Source organism: Lissotriton vulgaris, chromosome 5 (assembly GCF_964263255.1).
Source record: "Lissotriton vulgaris chromosome 5, aLisVul1.2, whole genome shotgun sequence".
In the NCBI taxonomy this organism is placed as follows: Eukaryota; Metazoa; Chordata; class Amphibia; order Caudata; family Salamandridae; genus Lissotriton; species Lissotriton vulgaris.
In genome coordinates, this window is record NC_141693.1 from 863,246,021 (window position 1) to 863,261,742 (window position 15,722).

The 15,722-nt window shown below is 44.2% G+C and overlaps 1 protein-coding gene across 1 annotated transcript in view; it reads right to left on the minus strand.

The window, feature by feature from the left end:
• Nucleotides 1–14,966, minus strand: part of PPIF (peptidylprolyl isomerase F) — a 58,304-nt gene extending 43,338 nt beyond the window's left edge. The window contains exon 1 of the mRNA XM_086922433.1: nt 14,637–14,966. Coding sequence (XP_086778559.1) covers nt 14,637–14,843 — 207 coding nt within the window. The 5' untranslated portion in view covers nt 14,844–14,966. The remainder of the gene's footprint in view (nt 1–14,636) is intronic.
• Nucleotides 14,967–15,722: the final 756 nt, after the last annotated feature.

The following is a 15,722-nucleotide window of genomic DNA, read 5'->3' on the forward strand; positions in this document are numbered from 1 at the left end:
ACATTGCTCAGCAGAAATGGTGCTGGGATGTCGCCTTGGAGTACATTTATTTCTTCTTGGTGCGACTTACCTTTGTATGACAATTTCTCAGTGAATTTTCCAAAGTTTTCCACTGGCCTCTTGGAGCCCCAAGTGAACACCTCCACAGTCGATGGCGATAGCTTTTGTTTAACTTTCATTTTCTATTATTCTGACATGCACATGATATTGCATGTGGCTCCACTGTCAAGAACGAACTTAGCTTGGTGACTCCCCACCTCAGTGTCCACAGTGGCGGTTTTCTTTATTTGCTGCTTCTCCACGAGATGAATGTGCTCGGTCCTTTTTTTCTTCTTAGGGTGCGTCTGTCATCAGATAGTCTCTTCTCCCGCCGGTGCTGCCGTCTCTTCGGACAGAGGAGCTGTGATTTGCTGTTTCTATGTAACGTGCATACCTGTTGCTGGTCATCCGTGGTCTCATTGTCCTGCCTCTCTCACTTCTAAACTGTCTGGTCATGCACGTAATGGAGAAGTGATTGTCCCTGTTGCATTTCCTACACTTCTGGCCCATTGCTGGGTAGGCACCAATGTGTGGGAACTCGAGGCCACATCTGTAACATGTTTGTTCACCCTTTTATGGTGGGACCTGCACCTGGAATTCTTTTTTTAAAATGTATTCCCAGTGACGCGATGTGCTACAGCTGCTCTCTTTTCTTTTCCTATCTCCGTCAGTTTAGCATGTGCTGTGGCTCCTGCTTCGGTGCGGGTCATAGTCAATATCTTTTCCAACGTCGTTGGTTCCTTCAGGATGCGTCTGCGGAACTCCACTGATTGACAACCTTCAATGATGCACAGCCTTATTGCCTGCTCATTGTCAAATCTTTCAAACTCACAGTATGCGACCAGTTCTCAGTCTCGCCGCGAAGCCGTCTAGGTTCTCTTCTCCTTGTTGGCATGCCGTGTTGAATGTGTACCTCCCAAATCAACATCGCGTTGAGGGTCGAATTTCTGTGTAAGACACTTGATCACTCCCTTGTAATCCGCTGTTTGATCGGCGGGGAAGGTTAACAATAGATCTTCTATTTCATCCCCTGCGAGATTTAGAAGCAGGTGCAAATGCTTGCTGTCAGGGACATCCGTCGCACTCATGTAGCGTTCAAATTCTTATCCACCTTTCGCACCGGATGCCAGCTTGTGGCTCTGATAGGCTGAATGTTAGTGGCCTGTGCCAGATTGCTTGCGTGCTTTGCTTCTCATCTAGTCGCTCATCTTCTCCCTTGGCACTCTTTTTCCTTCTACCTCATATTTATTTTGTTTCTTCAATTCTTACTTTTGTTCTCCTTCTGGTGCATTTTTTCCTTATTTCATGCTTTGTTTTTTTTTCTCTTTCACTGCCTCAGTGTATTTCAATGGGTGCCTGACTTTAAAATGGCCCCCGCTCTCTTGATTCTCATTGGCTCAATTGCCTGACCCAAAGATGGCCGCCGTAGTCTCACGATGTTTCTGTATTCTATGTGCCTGACCCTTTAAAATGGCCGTCGCTCCTTCCTAGCTCCTGATTGGTCCAATCTGCCTGTTTCAAAGATGGCTGCCATGCTCTCACAAGAGTTCCTTTGTGCGTCTTTTGTATTAGGGCTGCAGGTCAGAACGCTTGTAGGCGCTTGTCCTCACTTTGATCTCTGTTTGGTGCTATCTTCAGGCACTTTTACTGCTCGGTCACCACGTTTGGCCTCATATCTTACAGCTTTCCCGGCGGATCGGATGGGTTTCCACGTCAGACCAGGGTGGGCTCCTGGCTCCGTTTTCCAGTGCCGGTCGGCTAGTTTTCCACTTCTTTCTCCTCTGGCCAGCGGACCAGGGTGGGCTCCTGGCTCTGTCGTTTGGCGTTTCTGGATTCCGGTGCACACGATCTCGTCACTCGGTGGTACTCGCCAAATGAGGACCCTGCCTCGTCGCCAGTTGTCACATCCCTCGAAACCACAAAGGACACGGGACACCGGTATGATATTTTTTAGTTTCTTTATTCTTGCTTCTCTGTGTCTAGCTTGTCCCCTGCACATCTACTTCCTATCCCCTCTGTCCTGGAATGCCCGTCTCCACACCCTCCTGACCGGATGTGGTGTCCGGTTCCCCCTGCCCCTTTTGTCCGTGGCAGGGTCCTAGTGCCCTTCCCCAGGTAACTACAGTATGGTAGATGAAAAGTTAAACCATAACACGGTGCAGAGTAATTCAAGAGCACATGTTCTGAAGGGGTAACTACTGCGGCGTTCCCGCTCCAAGAAGTGCTTCAAGTGACTTACCAAAATGAGACCAAACGTTGAATACATTGAAAATATCACCAAACATGACATGATAAGAATGAAGTACTGGGCAGTATGAATACTTTGTGTTACATTACTTGTTATATACCAAGGATCTGAGTTTCATAGTACTTATATTTCAAGAAATGTTTCCTTCCGCTGTGATTTTTCCAACTGCATTTTGACAATATTTTAATTAAGTGACTGATTTTTCAAAAGATGAATTCATTTTAAAAACACATACATAAGAGAATTATCGCATCTGGTCATGTTGCATCGAGTAGCGACTTTTGCTTCCGTGTCAGTGAGCATGTTTGAGTGCATGGCTACTACTGAGATAGCTGTGCAAGAGCAACCCTGTTGTAGTTTAGGCCGTTCCTGGATGATCAAATTTAGCAGTTCTGACAGGGACCATTCATCGTCTCTGGTCTACATAGGATTACTGCGATTTAACTTTCAGCTTTGGTCGCTCATAAACATACTGAGGGGGCATAGGCTTGGCTTTCACTAATGTGCCTATAACATGCAGAGGTTTCTGCCCATCACAAGCATTTATTCCACAGTGTCCCAACAATTCCTGTATATGAGAGCGGGACTACGAGACATTTAGGTGTAACACCATTCTATAAGAGGCAATGCTGCTTTGTCCCAGTCCTCTGCAGACAGTCCTCACTGATCACATAAAAAGCTGAAAAAATCTGTTGTCCGAAGGGACCCCATGCCCTCCTTTTCAATTTCCAACTTTCATCAGAAGAGCTTTAATACATTCAAATATTGACAATTGAAATATCCTACATGCCAAGTTGCCATCATGTCAGCTGCAATGTTTGCAGTTCAAGATGCAGCAAGCTTAGCTTGTGTTTGACTTGAAGGAAAAAAGTTCTGGTCTCAGGTTAAGACGGCACTGGTTAATGGTGCATTCAAACTAGTGTGTTTGCAATCTGGCATCTTAGGGAGGGAATCTTACTATATACTCATATGCAATTCTTAGATCAGCAGCTTAGTAAATGCTGGACATGCAAACCTGAAAGTTCAAACATAAACAAATGTTTGCGCGTTAGATTACTAAACTGTTAATCTACTACTGCTGGACAGCGGGTGTCGACCAACTAGAGTAGTTCAATTTTCAGTGTTGCGCTGCTGGCTCGGTCTAGTTGTTCCTATATTTATGTCAATTAGCGTACAAACAAATCATAAGGTTATAATCATAGTTTATGAATGTATCACTTAGTAGACCAGCCAACAGAATATAGGGCCTCGTTATAATGTCGGGCGGAAAGTTTCCGCCCAACACAGTCTTGGAATTGGGGGTGACCGACTCGTGGTCGCCGGTTCCGCCTAACAAATTATGATGCAATTGAACACTGTTTGGTCGGACTCCCATTGACTTCTATGGGAGCCCGTGTTATGCCTGTCACAGGCTCCTAAGGGGAAACGGGGTGTGTGTGTGTGTGTGGAAAACCTTGCACCCTGTTGCAGGCACCCAATAGTGCCTGCCACACAGTGCAGGGTTTTACAGAGGGGTCCCTTAGGTATCCCTTGGGGCCATACCGGAGGCCACAGGATAAAGGGGGGGGGGAGGGGCCTGCCAGGGGCCCCAAAGTCAGTTTCCGACAGTCTTTTAGCTCGGACAGGCCGACTCGGAAAGACTGTTGGAAATCGGCATCGTAATCGCTCGGTTGAAAAACGCTGTCCGATGCGGTTCTGACCGACAAAAATTCTCTGAGAGTCAGTCGGAACAGGTTCGGAAAAACCATGTGGGTTACAATCCGAACATCGTAATCTGTCGGGCGGATTATACACCGACTCGGTTTCCGACACAGTCAAGGAGATTCTGACTGTCGGGAGGAGGCTTTCCACCCGACATCGTAATGAGGCCCTAAATGTGTTCTAATCATGTGGGAACACCTCACTGAGAATCACAGAACAAAAAGCAAAAGTATTTATTTTTCTTTAAGTATCAGAGAGATGCATGTCCCCTTTTGAGTACCTAAAGCACTGTCTGTACAGGAAAATTTGTTGTAAGCAAGCATGGTCCGATGGGTGAAGTGGTTGCCTAGATGTTCTTTACTACAATCCATTTTCATTAATGATTTTAAGTTCAAGTAAGCTTAGAATGTTTAGTCTTCAGAAATGTTTCCTGAAAAGATCACTCTTTGATTTGGATCTTGGTTTTAGGTACAGAAAGTTGTAACCCCAGGGTCCTTGACTACCAAGCATTTCACTCTGGGTCTCAGACATTTGAAGGGGCTTAGGTTCCTCATGGACTTAGGTTCCCGCTTTGGACACTGACTGACCAATGAATGCAAGTAGTAAGTGATCTTTTTTTCTGTGGATCTTCTGCATGATGCCAAAGGATCCTAAACATAACCCTCCCTTCAGGTAACAGAGAACACTGCCTTCTTGAAGCTGTATTTTGTGGCTTCATGAGGCTATATTTTGGGAGCTGCGGACAGATCTGAGCTGCCAGATTTTACGCTGTTGTAGCCTATCGAGCAGTATCAAGGGAGAATTTTGTTTATGATGTTGTAATAGCCTAAGTTGCACACAGAGGTCAGCTTGGAGAAGTGGAAGTTTTTGGGGGTTTTTGGTAATGAAGGAAAGAGCTGCAAACGGTCTACCTTGACCACAGCATTACTTTGTAGCTTTAGAGTTGGCATGCGAGAGAATGAAAGATTCATTACTTTTGGTGGCACTGGCAGAGGTGTTATAACCACTGTGACTCAGATGAGTGATTGTATCATGATAGCCGACATCAGAACTTCGCTTTTTTCTCCATCCATGCAAGAATAAGATTTTCTTCATCCTTTGGAACACGGATTTTGGAGCAAACAAAGATGCATTCTTTTGGCTCTTCAATGGGAACGCCAGGTGCATCACTAGAGTTAGGTCATGAACTTGCTACTGTTCCAAAATGGAAATAAATGCGTTTGTACAGAGCACAGATATTCCACAAGTGCACCAAACAGGCAGTTTGCCATACGTACAATTCAGCAGAAGCACTCGGTTTGCAGAGCAAGACTGCTTATGGATCCATCTACTTCCTCTATACAGATAAACTTATTTTGTCACAGAGGAACAAAAGTACGTACTAGGCCAAATCATACCAATGATTTCCACCTGTAAATATCCACATTCAGCATTTATGAGAAACAGGAGCTCAGATCACAAGGGTTCCTGGTTCATCATTCCATAAGAACTGAAAAGGAATCAGTTGAGTGGCTGGGTTTTTCAATTTTGAACCATAAAAACTGGACCAAGATTTGTTCTTCTAAGATGCTGTCATTACTCTACCCACTTACATTTCAAAATCAATGAACGCAAAAACATGGTTGATGTTTTTTAAAGGCGAGTCTGACATCGCAAACTAGACTGGTTACTCCTACATTAGAAGTGATCAACCAGAATGTTGTGGGACTAACGAGTTTGAGTTTAAAGTCCTTCCCACAACAACCTGAACTGGCGAGTTCAATCCTTGGCAGTCACATGAAAAGATCCATGGATCTTGGACCTCCGTGTTTACCTAACCAGTTGGCTTACACGGGTCACCAGCAATGTTTGTCACATATTGGTACATGAAAATGCTGGCACATGATACCTTTCAGATGAACTTCAGTCAGTGTCACAGCCGAGTTACACAAGAGGGCTTGTCCTAACGCACAGATTAGGTGGAAAGAACGAGGGTGCTTTTTCACAAATATTTTCTGGTTTTCCTCAGCCATAATCTGTTGCCATTAACTGGCAGGCCTTGACCATAACAAAGGTTCACTGTGTATTCAAAGCCTGTCTACAAATAAACTAGGAATGGCCTGCCTTGAATAATAGTTCACTTTAACCGAACGCAGCCTGCCCATGTTAAGAATGAGGCCACAATCGGATATGGCCAACGAGTCACACAACGGCAAAAGTGCCCCAGCCTGTTATAATCTATAATCACCCAAATACTGCAAGCAGCGAAAAGAAAAAGCGAGTATTGGGTGCACAGACGTATGCATTAACATGAAGCTATAGTGCCCTGTTGACACGTCCATGTCTGTGGCCTGCTACACAAAGAAAGGCACGTTTATATCGTTTCCCTGTCAGAAGACCATCTTTGAATGAGAATTTCTATTTCATTTTTATGATTTTTCATCTACAATGAAATGATGCAGTGCAGCAGCAAGAGAACATGGAAAGTTTCAAATTACATTTATTTTCCACCTCCCATTTCAAAAGTACTTAACACGGATTTAAACATCTGTTTTTAACTCTAGTAGAAATCAATTTACTCTCATTTGCCAAAGGCAAGTGGCAATACTCCTCACTTCCAAACTTTATCTGAAGCCCTGGGGCAGCCTAAACAAAAGCTTGCATGCATTTCCGCAGCACGGCCTGTAAGCAGGTGCACTAGAAGACAACTTTGACAATTATAACACAAAGATCATATCCATTCGCCCAGCAGGCCTCAGTACCATGGGCACGCTGGCCTTGGTACACGCTGGCCTTGGTACTAGCATATCCCATACATTGGGTATAGAATGCTTCGAAACAAGTCGTCCTGGAGCCCAGGCAAGCTGGACTCATAGTTGTGCCTCTAAAGATACTCATGCAGTCTTCTAGAACCTTCTATGTTGAGAACTGAAAAGAAGTCATGCAAGCTCTGACTCTAGACCTCTTCTGAGGCAGAGAACTGCTCAGGAATGCTTGCAGGAGCTGGGATTCGTGCTGCAGAGCTCAAAGTATTCTCTGTTACAGGCCTGGTAACTAGGCATGGCCAGTACCTGAGATGGATGAATCCGGCGGGAATTGGTATCTCACCACCCAATTGCTATCAGACTTGGAACAGAACCCGAGAAGCCAGTCTCCTGCGTTATTTGCCTGGTCTGTGTAAATAAATCAATCTTAAATAAAGGGGAGACATATTACAAGCCCGGCTGGCAGCCCTGCTATCTGCAATCCGTTGATAATGTTGACATGATGCCGCACGTGGACTTCAACGGTCTAGTAAAAGTCCCACTGTCTGTCTGCAGGATCAGGCACCAAGGTGAGTCAGGGAGGCAGTCTGTTACAGTGCTCTAAAGGAAGGGAACATGGTGTCCTTACAGTGTAACTGCAGAGGGGTCAGACGCTGGGTCTGAGATTCAAGTGTGGATGACAATCACACCGACAGCACAGGAAGGTGCAGACATTCCTCAAGGAAGCCACAAGTTTGCTGGAGACTTTTGCCCCCTCTGCGATCTGCCTTGCAGAACAGTCATTAACAGAGGGATGGAGGGTGTAAGAAAGCATACTGATTGCGAATAGCTGATTCTCAGACAAATTGAAAGGCCATTCAAACCTTTTGAAGATTCAGTTTAGGAGGCCACCTGGGATTGGAGGCAGCTTGTGAGGGAGTGGCTTTTCCAGCGACTCTTGACATCCAGATGTACATGGAGTGTTCCATTTTTTTTTTGAGTTTTTCACTTGAAATGTTCGTATTTTTGCCAGTCTTGTGATTTTAAGCCACTTTCCCAGTAATCTTTTTAAGGGTATTCCACTACTGTTGAGAACTTGGATCCCCTAGCATGTGGCTTTAGGGCATCTTTTAGGCATGATGCAGCTTTCTGTACCATCGCGTACCCTGCCATAAGCCCTGGCTCCACATCACTCAGGTGCTTGGGCACTTTTATCCATCACTGCTGGTCGTTTCCACTGGAGCAGATGACTGGCTGGAGACAGCCAGCCCCACTGCCTGGCCTTTTGTGATGTAGCAGTCACCACCCTCGCCTCACCTTTGCTGTACTAACATTTTCCTAATTTTATATCCTAGAAAATGGTCTTTCAGTCCTAATCTGGTACACAGCAAGACCAAGCGCGCCAAGCGGCCTCCTGTTTTCAGATTTTCCGGAGAAATAACCAGTGGTCTTACCTGCCACATTGCTCTAGGGATACAAGGTTGTTGACAGTTTTCTTCTGTTCACCTCTTTAGTCAAACCCAGCTGAAAGATACCCTACCATTATGTTACGAGTATTCAGTTAACAAGGGCCTCTTACACAAATTTGTGAGTGGCTGAGCATATCTCGGCTGGGACCAAATTGAGATGGCAGCTATGAAACATGCAAAACATGTACATGCTGTTACATAGAGGTGATTGAACACAAGTTCTACTAAGTGAATGTAAAGCTGCGGGGAGGGTGCATACCTCTGGCTAGGAGGCCTATAAATGTTTTACGGGCAACATGTCGCCAACTGGTTGGCCTTTAGCACTGTGATGTGCCTGCCATGAGTCAAGCAGCGTTATTGAAAGTGTTAACTGTGTGGCCACCTTTGCCGCAGCAGTAGATGTGAAAAAAAAGGCATGCCGGTGAGGTGAGCAGTGTGCATTTTGGGTACTTGCGGAAGCAGCATAATTAAACTTTAATATTTCTGAGAATCAAGCCTCTGTGATTGAACCTGCAAAACACTTCTTAGGCCCTCAGAAGCTTGTTTCCGGTCCAGGGAAGGCATGGCTTAGCAGTTCGGGCTGGACTGTTCCCATGAGGAATTTGCAAACAAAACAGGTGATGGACCGAATGTGAGGAACAGGGTCAGACTAATTTGCATATAGCCATGTCTGAACTGGGGTGGCAGAGTGGGCTAAAGAACGGTGATGGATCAAACCCAGATCTTTTGCCTGGGTGTGAGTGTTTGATTGGTTCAGATGCTCCGTCCATCACCAACCCCTTTTGTACAACTGGTTGGCCTTTAGCTCTGTGATGTGCCTACCATGAGTCAAGCAGCGTTATTGAAAGTGTTAACTGTGTGGCTACCTTTGCCGCAGCAGTAGATGTGAAAAAAAAGGCATGCCGGTGAGGTGAGCAGTGTGCATTTTGGGTACTTGCTGAAGCAGCATAATTAAACTTTAATATTTCTGAGAATCAAGCCTCTGTGATTGAACCTGCAATACACTTCTTATGTAGCTATTTTGGACAGTTCCAAATCCAAGCATGAAAGAGGGCCCTATTGGTGTTTCCACTTGTTTTAAATGCATTGTTTTCACATGGCAGCAGCTACAAATCTCTGCACACTAGTTGATCTTCGGTTTATCCTCTATTTTGACTTTTCCTGGAATTTACCTACTGCATAATTTCCCATACAAGGTACCAAAATTCTGTTAGCTTGGGGCAGTGTTAAAGAAGGTGCACAAGAGGAGTGTTTCCGTTCAGCTCTGGCAGTCGCAATCTGTAACTGGTATTGCCAGGTTACATTGTATGGGTATCCGGCACCACTTGTGGAAGTATCAGGCATTGTGTGAATGAGAGAGGTGCTTCTCCATCGCATAGTTCGGCTCCTCAGCAGTATCATCTATTGCTTGCCTGAATGATTACGTCAGCAGGCACTTCCAGAAGTCCACTGTTAAGCAATTGCTGGTTTGCACTGTATTTAGTTTCGTGTCATTGCATACATTTTTGAAGAGCTGGTCTAAATCGTTACCGTTACCCACCACACAGGATTAGTGCAATTGGGAAAATATTTATTGTGAGTGTTTAATTTTCGAGTACGAACGTGTTTAAAATCTGAAAAATTTCCATTATTCAATATTTAGGGATAAGGCTTATTTTAGGGTTTCAAAGACAAATACCTTTTTATACATTATTTCACCTAGCTTGTTCATGTAAAGGCCGCCCCTATCCTGAGAGCTGAATGACATACCTTTCATTCTAGACTGTTGGGATTACTCTGAACAACGTAAAGTCAACTCAAATTTCCAAACAAAATAATCTGCTTTTTCCTAGGTTACCCAATAGAGCAGCAACTCATGAGCCTGGGCATCTCTTTCCATCCTTTATTGCCTCTTTCACAGTGCTCAGGCCAACAGCAAGCTCCAAAAAGTTAGTCCGTCAATGAATCCACCAGTATTGACTCAAGCAGTGCTAATCAAAAACACAGCCCCTTTCAATAAAGCTAGGCTGTTTAACAGTGAAGTGAGACACTCACAATTCGGAAGTTAGATCACGGTCAATGCTAGATAATGGATGGGTAGAAGAGTGTAAGTTGCTTCAAGCACATACAAAAACAGTATTAGTATCATGACAGTGGGATAAACTAGGTTTGACATGTCAGGGTGAGGGGCTCTGGGTATGTGAAGTGGCCAGGGTATGGGGTTGACAGACAGTTTGAGGATTCGTATACGGAGGACATAACTCAATCATCCTGAGCCCCTCAACAGAACACAGCTTTGAAGCTGAAGCATTGTAGGGCATTTGTGCTTGAGGAATATACTTTGTTACTGGTACTCTCTTGCTGTACAGCACAAACTACTCTGCACACTTGCATGCTAGCTCTTCGACTGCTCTGTCATAGTCACTTACATGTCCTGAAAGTAACTAATCCAGCATAACAGATCAATTACTGTCAAAAGTGATGTTTGTCTATTCCCCAAAGCAACATTTAAAAAGTGGTAGTTAATAAATATCACAGAAAAAAAAAGTCTATAATGGAGGTGAGTCACTTAAGTATCTACTTATCAATTGGCCAAAGATAGGGTCTCAACATTCAACCTTCAAGAAAAGATATAGAAATACTCAATTGTAATCAATTGTGCGTGCCACCCCCAGTATAAAGCAACAGGGGTTGCATGATGGCAGTAATATTTTGTTAAAAACAGAGCGTGCTAGGAGCGCAATGCAAAGCTCCTATGGTGCAATGTGTCACACATCCCATAAAATAAGGTGAGTGACTATACATTAAAAATGATGATACATAGTAAAAACCAGGTACACACATGTACAAGACAAAGCAGTGGACCAGAAATGAGGGCAAAGATATGTCCTTACCCTCAAAATAGTAATAATGTGCACCTCGGGTCCAGGCAGAGGACCCAGAAAGTGCTGCAGCAAAAAGTTGCAGGTATATTATTCCGGGTGAAAACCTTAAGTCACAATATCACCCCCTTTTTTGATGCACACCTTCGAGCAAGTGCACACACACACTTTAAAGGCCATTTGCTGGCCGCCACTTTTGGTCCTGAAGAAAGTCATTCAAATTAATTAAATTGGCTGAAACATGTAGACCTAGCCAGCAGAATTTTAATAGCGGGTTGCTGTGGCAGGATTGCATACGAAATGTGGATGTGAAGGAGATAAAAAATGGTCTTGCACAAGACCATTGTGCAAGACCATTTTTTATCTCCTTCACATCCACATTTCGTATGTCATCCTGCCACAGCAACCCGCTATTAAAATTCTCCTGGCCAGAAGGGTTATCCTGAAGACAGTTTTAACTCACCTATTTCACAAATTGACACAAAAAGAAAATCCAGCTCTGCTGTAATCAGGAGTTGTAGCACACCTAGGATACATTGTGCACCCTAGGTGGGAACCCAATTAGGAAGCATGCCACCAACTACGTTGGTGGGTGAGGGTTCTTTTTAAAAAACGAATGGCTTTCTCACAGAATTACTGAATGGATTCTTGATGCAGTTTGATTTCTAACTTGTTCTTGATGTTTATTATCCAATTTGCACTCTGCATCAACTATTCCACTTTCCCGGGATCCCTGGCTCAAGCTCCCCCACACAGCTGCAGGGACCATCACATTCCCGGGGCTAATTATATAAAATACAGGAGATCCGCCACCTCCTCGGGCTATGTTTACCTTCCCTTGACATAGGATCAAGGGAAGGGGGACACACAGCCCCCCTTCGTAAAAAGAAAACGAAGCTGGCAATTAGCAGAGGCCTTCCCCCTTCTCCAGTGCACCAGGAGGGGCGTTTGCAGAGGTGTGGCAAAAGGGGGCGTGGGCTCTGACCACCTCTCAGCAATCCAGCTGTTTGGGGATTACTGGAGATAATACTCACCTATACTGCCCTTCACATACACAATTATCACCCATACTGACACAAGCACTCAATCACCGACACAGCCATACAGATACTCACTCACCTATACAGCTTCTCACATATGCACTCACCACCCCATATATGCACTGACTCACGCATCCAAACAGGCAGTCACACACCTCCTCACACACACAGACAAACATAGAGATAGTTAACTAATCACACATATAGCCATTCACGTACCCACTAACACACTCATACACCCAGTTAGACATCAGCAGATACATTCACACAGCCAGTCACTCATCCATACAGACATTTAATCACTCACTTATACAGTCAGTGTGGCAGCCACTCAGTCATCCAAACAGTCACTCATACACCAACCGATTCACAAATACACCCTGGTGTATATATATTTAACACTCAAACTTTTTAAAAACACTCAGTCACTGGATGATGTCATGAGTGATGTAATTTCAGATGTTATGAGTGATGTAACTGGTGACGTCACTGACCATGTCATGAGTGATGCAATATGTGGTCATAAGGAGTGAATTGCTGGGCGCGAGTAATAGTTAACTCAGGTAACTAACAACTGAATTTCTCTGGTTTTGAACGAGTGAAATGTCAGCCTAAATATAACGTCCCTGTAACCTTTGTGAAAATATATATTTTCTTAAGTTTACTGTTTAAAGTATGTTATGATAAGGGGGAAAAATACAACATTTAAGTAACAGATATATCACTTAAATGTGATATTTCCCCCCTTATCATAACATACTTTAAACAGTAAACATACAAATAAAGCACTTCAAAAAGTACTATTGAGGAGTCAATGATTCCTGACTAATAATTAAAGTAAACAAAGACAGAAAGGCCATGTTAAAAATGAAAACAGACAATTTTCTATAAAGTTCTATTTAGGTGTCATATCCGGTACTTTGCAGAATCTGAAACACAAGCAAATGGCCGGTATTTCTCTGACAAAGGTGACAGCCATAGTTCTGAGTGACACAGGCAACCTGAGCTTCGTTCTTGTTGTCTACTGGCTATCATTCAGAACAATTGAATTAAAAACATTTGTTATTCAGTAACCCACCTAGAATTCTGTCTTTGTGGCCATATGCCGGGTCACACTTGCCTACAGAGCAACGTGGCAGTTCCAGAAGTGTGTTTTTTGGGACATTTGTGGGCCTGCTTGATGGTACGGTGGGCTTGGTTTTTATTATTATTTTCCCAAATATTAACACAAACAGTGCCTGCAGCAAGGACAAATGCATAGTTTCCGATACCTTCCAAAATACCTATACAAGTTCAAACCTGCCCTAATGTTGGAAAACTTGAAGACCTTTGCACAAAACCGAAGCCCAACTGGTAGCCAGGACACCCATCCTTACTTGCTCTCCGCCTGTAAGAGTTCCCCGAAGCCGACCCAAACTTCATACAAATAAATTCTGAAAAGCTGTGAGGTGGTTATTTTTCAATAAAGCGATAACCGGACGCAACAAATTCATTAACAGTAAAAAGAAGGAAATGTGAATTTAGGGAACAAAAAAACTTGCCTCAATTGCGATTCAGTAGCCTTCTGAGGTACTTTGAACGTCCTAACATTATTAGATTGGATCAAAATGTTGAACTTCACTGCCGCAGATGCATTTTGTTTATTCTGAATAAAGGGTCAGCCCCTACCACTGAAGGCTTTCTTTTCGATTTTAGCAATATTCTGTCATCTCCCTAAAATAGTTAAACTTGAGTGACGCTGGCATGCCTAGAACACCTGCTTTTTCAACCGTTATCAGAAAAAACAATGCACGTCGTGGGCGCTGGGAAGGGGACATAATGGAATTAAAAGAAAAGAAATAACGCAGAGTTAAACTATTTAGAACCAGAAAAATAATAAGGAAGTCATCTTAAACTAAAAGTGACATTTCTTTCGCAAAAACTCATGATTGTCGGAAGAAACACACCTCCCTGGCGTTAATCCAATAGTTTTTAAATATTAATTTTATATGAAGTGTTGCTCTGCGCCAGTACATTACATATTACTTTGGCATGGTACATCACTTATTGACTATCTAGATACGTTGACCGCGCTCTACTGTGTACATATTTTATGTTTACAGTTTTATATGTCGCAAATTCAGCCCAAGGGCATCGAAGCACTTTGCATTAACACAAACTCTACAAGGCCAGGTTCATATTTTTAGGCTTGGGAAAATTATGAAATCGGCAGCTCTGGCCGCAACACCACATCCTCTCCCGGTGGTGTGAGATGCGAGTTAGTTTCACCACCGCTGCGAATGTCATAATTTAAGGCTGCAGTAACTAACCCCAACTCACAAATACTGTCTGACTTCAAGGACTACCTGTTATGCACACAGTTAGATGAGAAAGGTTGCGAGGGGGGAACCCGCGACAGCGGAGGGGCTTCTGGGAGACAGCGCCCCCCGCCTCCAGGGCCCGCCATGAGCTCTTCTAAAGGTCGCACAGGAGAGGGTGCGCGTGACAGCTGGATGGGTGCGCGTGACAGGCGCTGCTCTCCGCGCCGCTCTCGCCGCTGCAGGTTCAATATTTACCTCGAAGGTGATCCGCCCCAGCGGCTGCTGGTCTGCCTCCACGTCCATGAACACCACGGGGTTTCTGCGTCGCTCGTTTCCGTGCTCGCCGTCGCTGTCCGCGCCGTTGTTTCCCTCCTTGTACTGGCTGCAGCCGCGACTCCGGGGCGCAGAGACGACGGCCCGGCAGGGCAGCAGCAGCACGCGAGCCAGGCTGAGCGGGACCATGACGAGCGTCGGTCGACTTATGTTATGTTCGCAACGACCGGGCGCCTTTTATATCAGGCCGGCACAGTGACATCTACAGGCAGCTGTGGGCCAATCAGACAGGGCACGCTAGCAGCACACGTCCCAGTGATAAACACACTTCCGGATCTAAAGAAAAGAGGCCCGTGCACACTGGAGCACATGGCTGGACACGTTCGAATCGGAGGCTCCTCCCTGTCACGGGATTCCTCTCAAAGCACCGGTGATAGCTTAAATTTGGTAACTGTTTTTTAAGGCGAATTGTTTAGTTGTAGACTGGAAATTATCCAAATATAGCACCCAAATCCAGTCCGAAGCACATACAGATGGCCATACTGTTTTAAAATTAACAAGGAATATATATTGTGTCCGTTTAATATCTAATAATATACGTTACAAAAATAATGTTATTTTGCTTTTTTTGTGCGGAGGTACCCACAATCATAGAGCTGTTAAGTTTGAAGGTTGGCATCAAATGCAGCGCAACACAAAATATTGCGACGAGACATTATGAAATGTGCGCTGATTTACAAATACTGCGCAACACAAAACATTGCAGTGTGAGGTTATGCCATGGGGTGCATGGTTTTCTTAAAATAGACTTGTTCACGAAATGTTGCTTTAGAATGTAAAGTAGTTTTGCATAATGGTGCATTACGTACAGTCGTGGTATAGCTGTAAATTGGCAGTAGTCTGAGTCGGGAGTGGCATAACTTTCAAAACAGGCGTCGTGCTGCGGGGAATGAGATTTTAATATCTTTTTATGATCAATTTAATAACTTATCTCATTCGTCAATTTTGGATCGCTTGTTTTCTGTCATTGAGTAAAAGACAAACCCCGCATAGGTTAGATAAAACCCA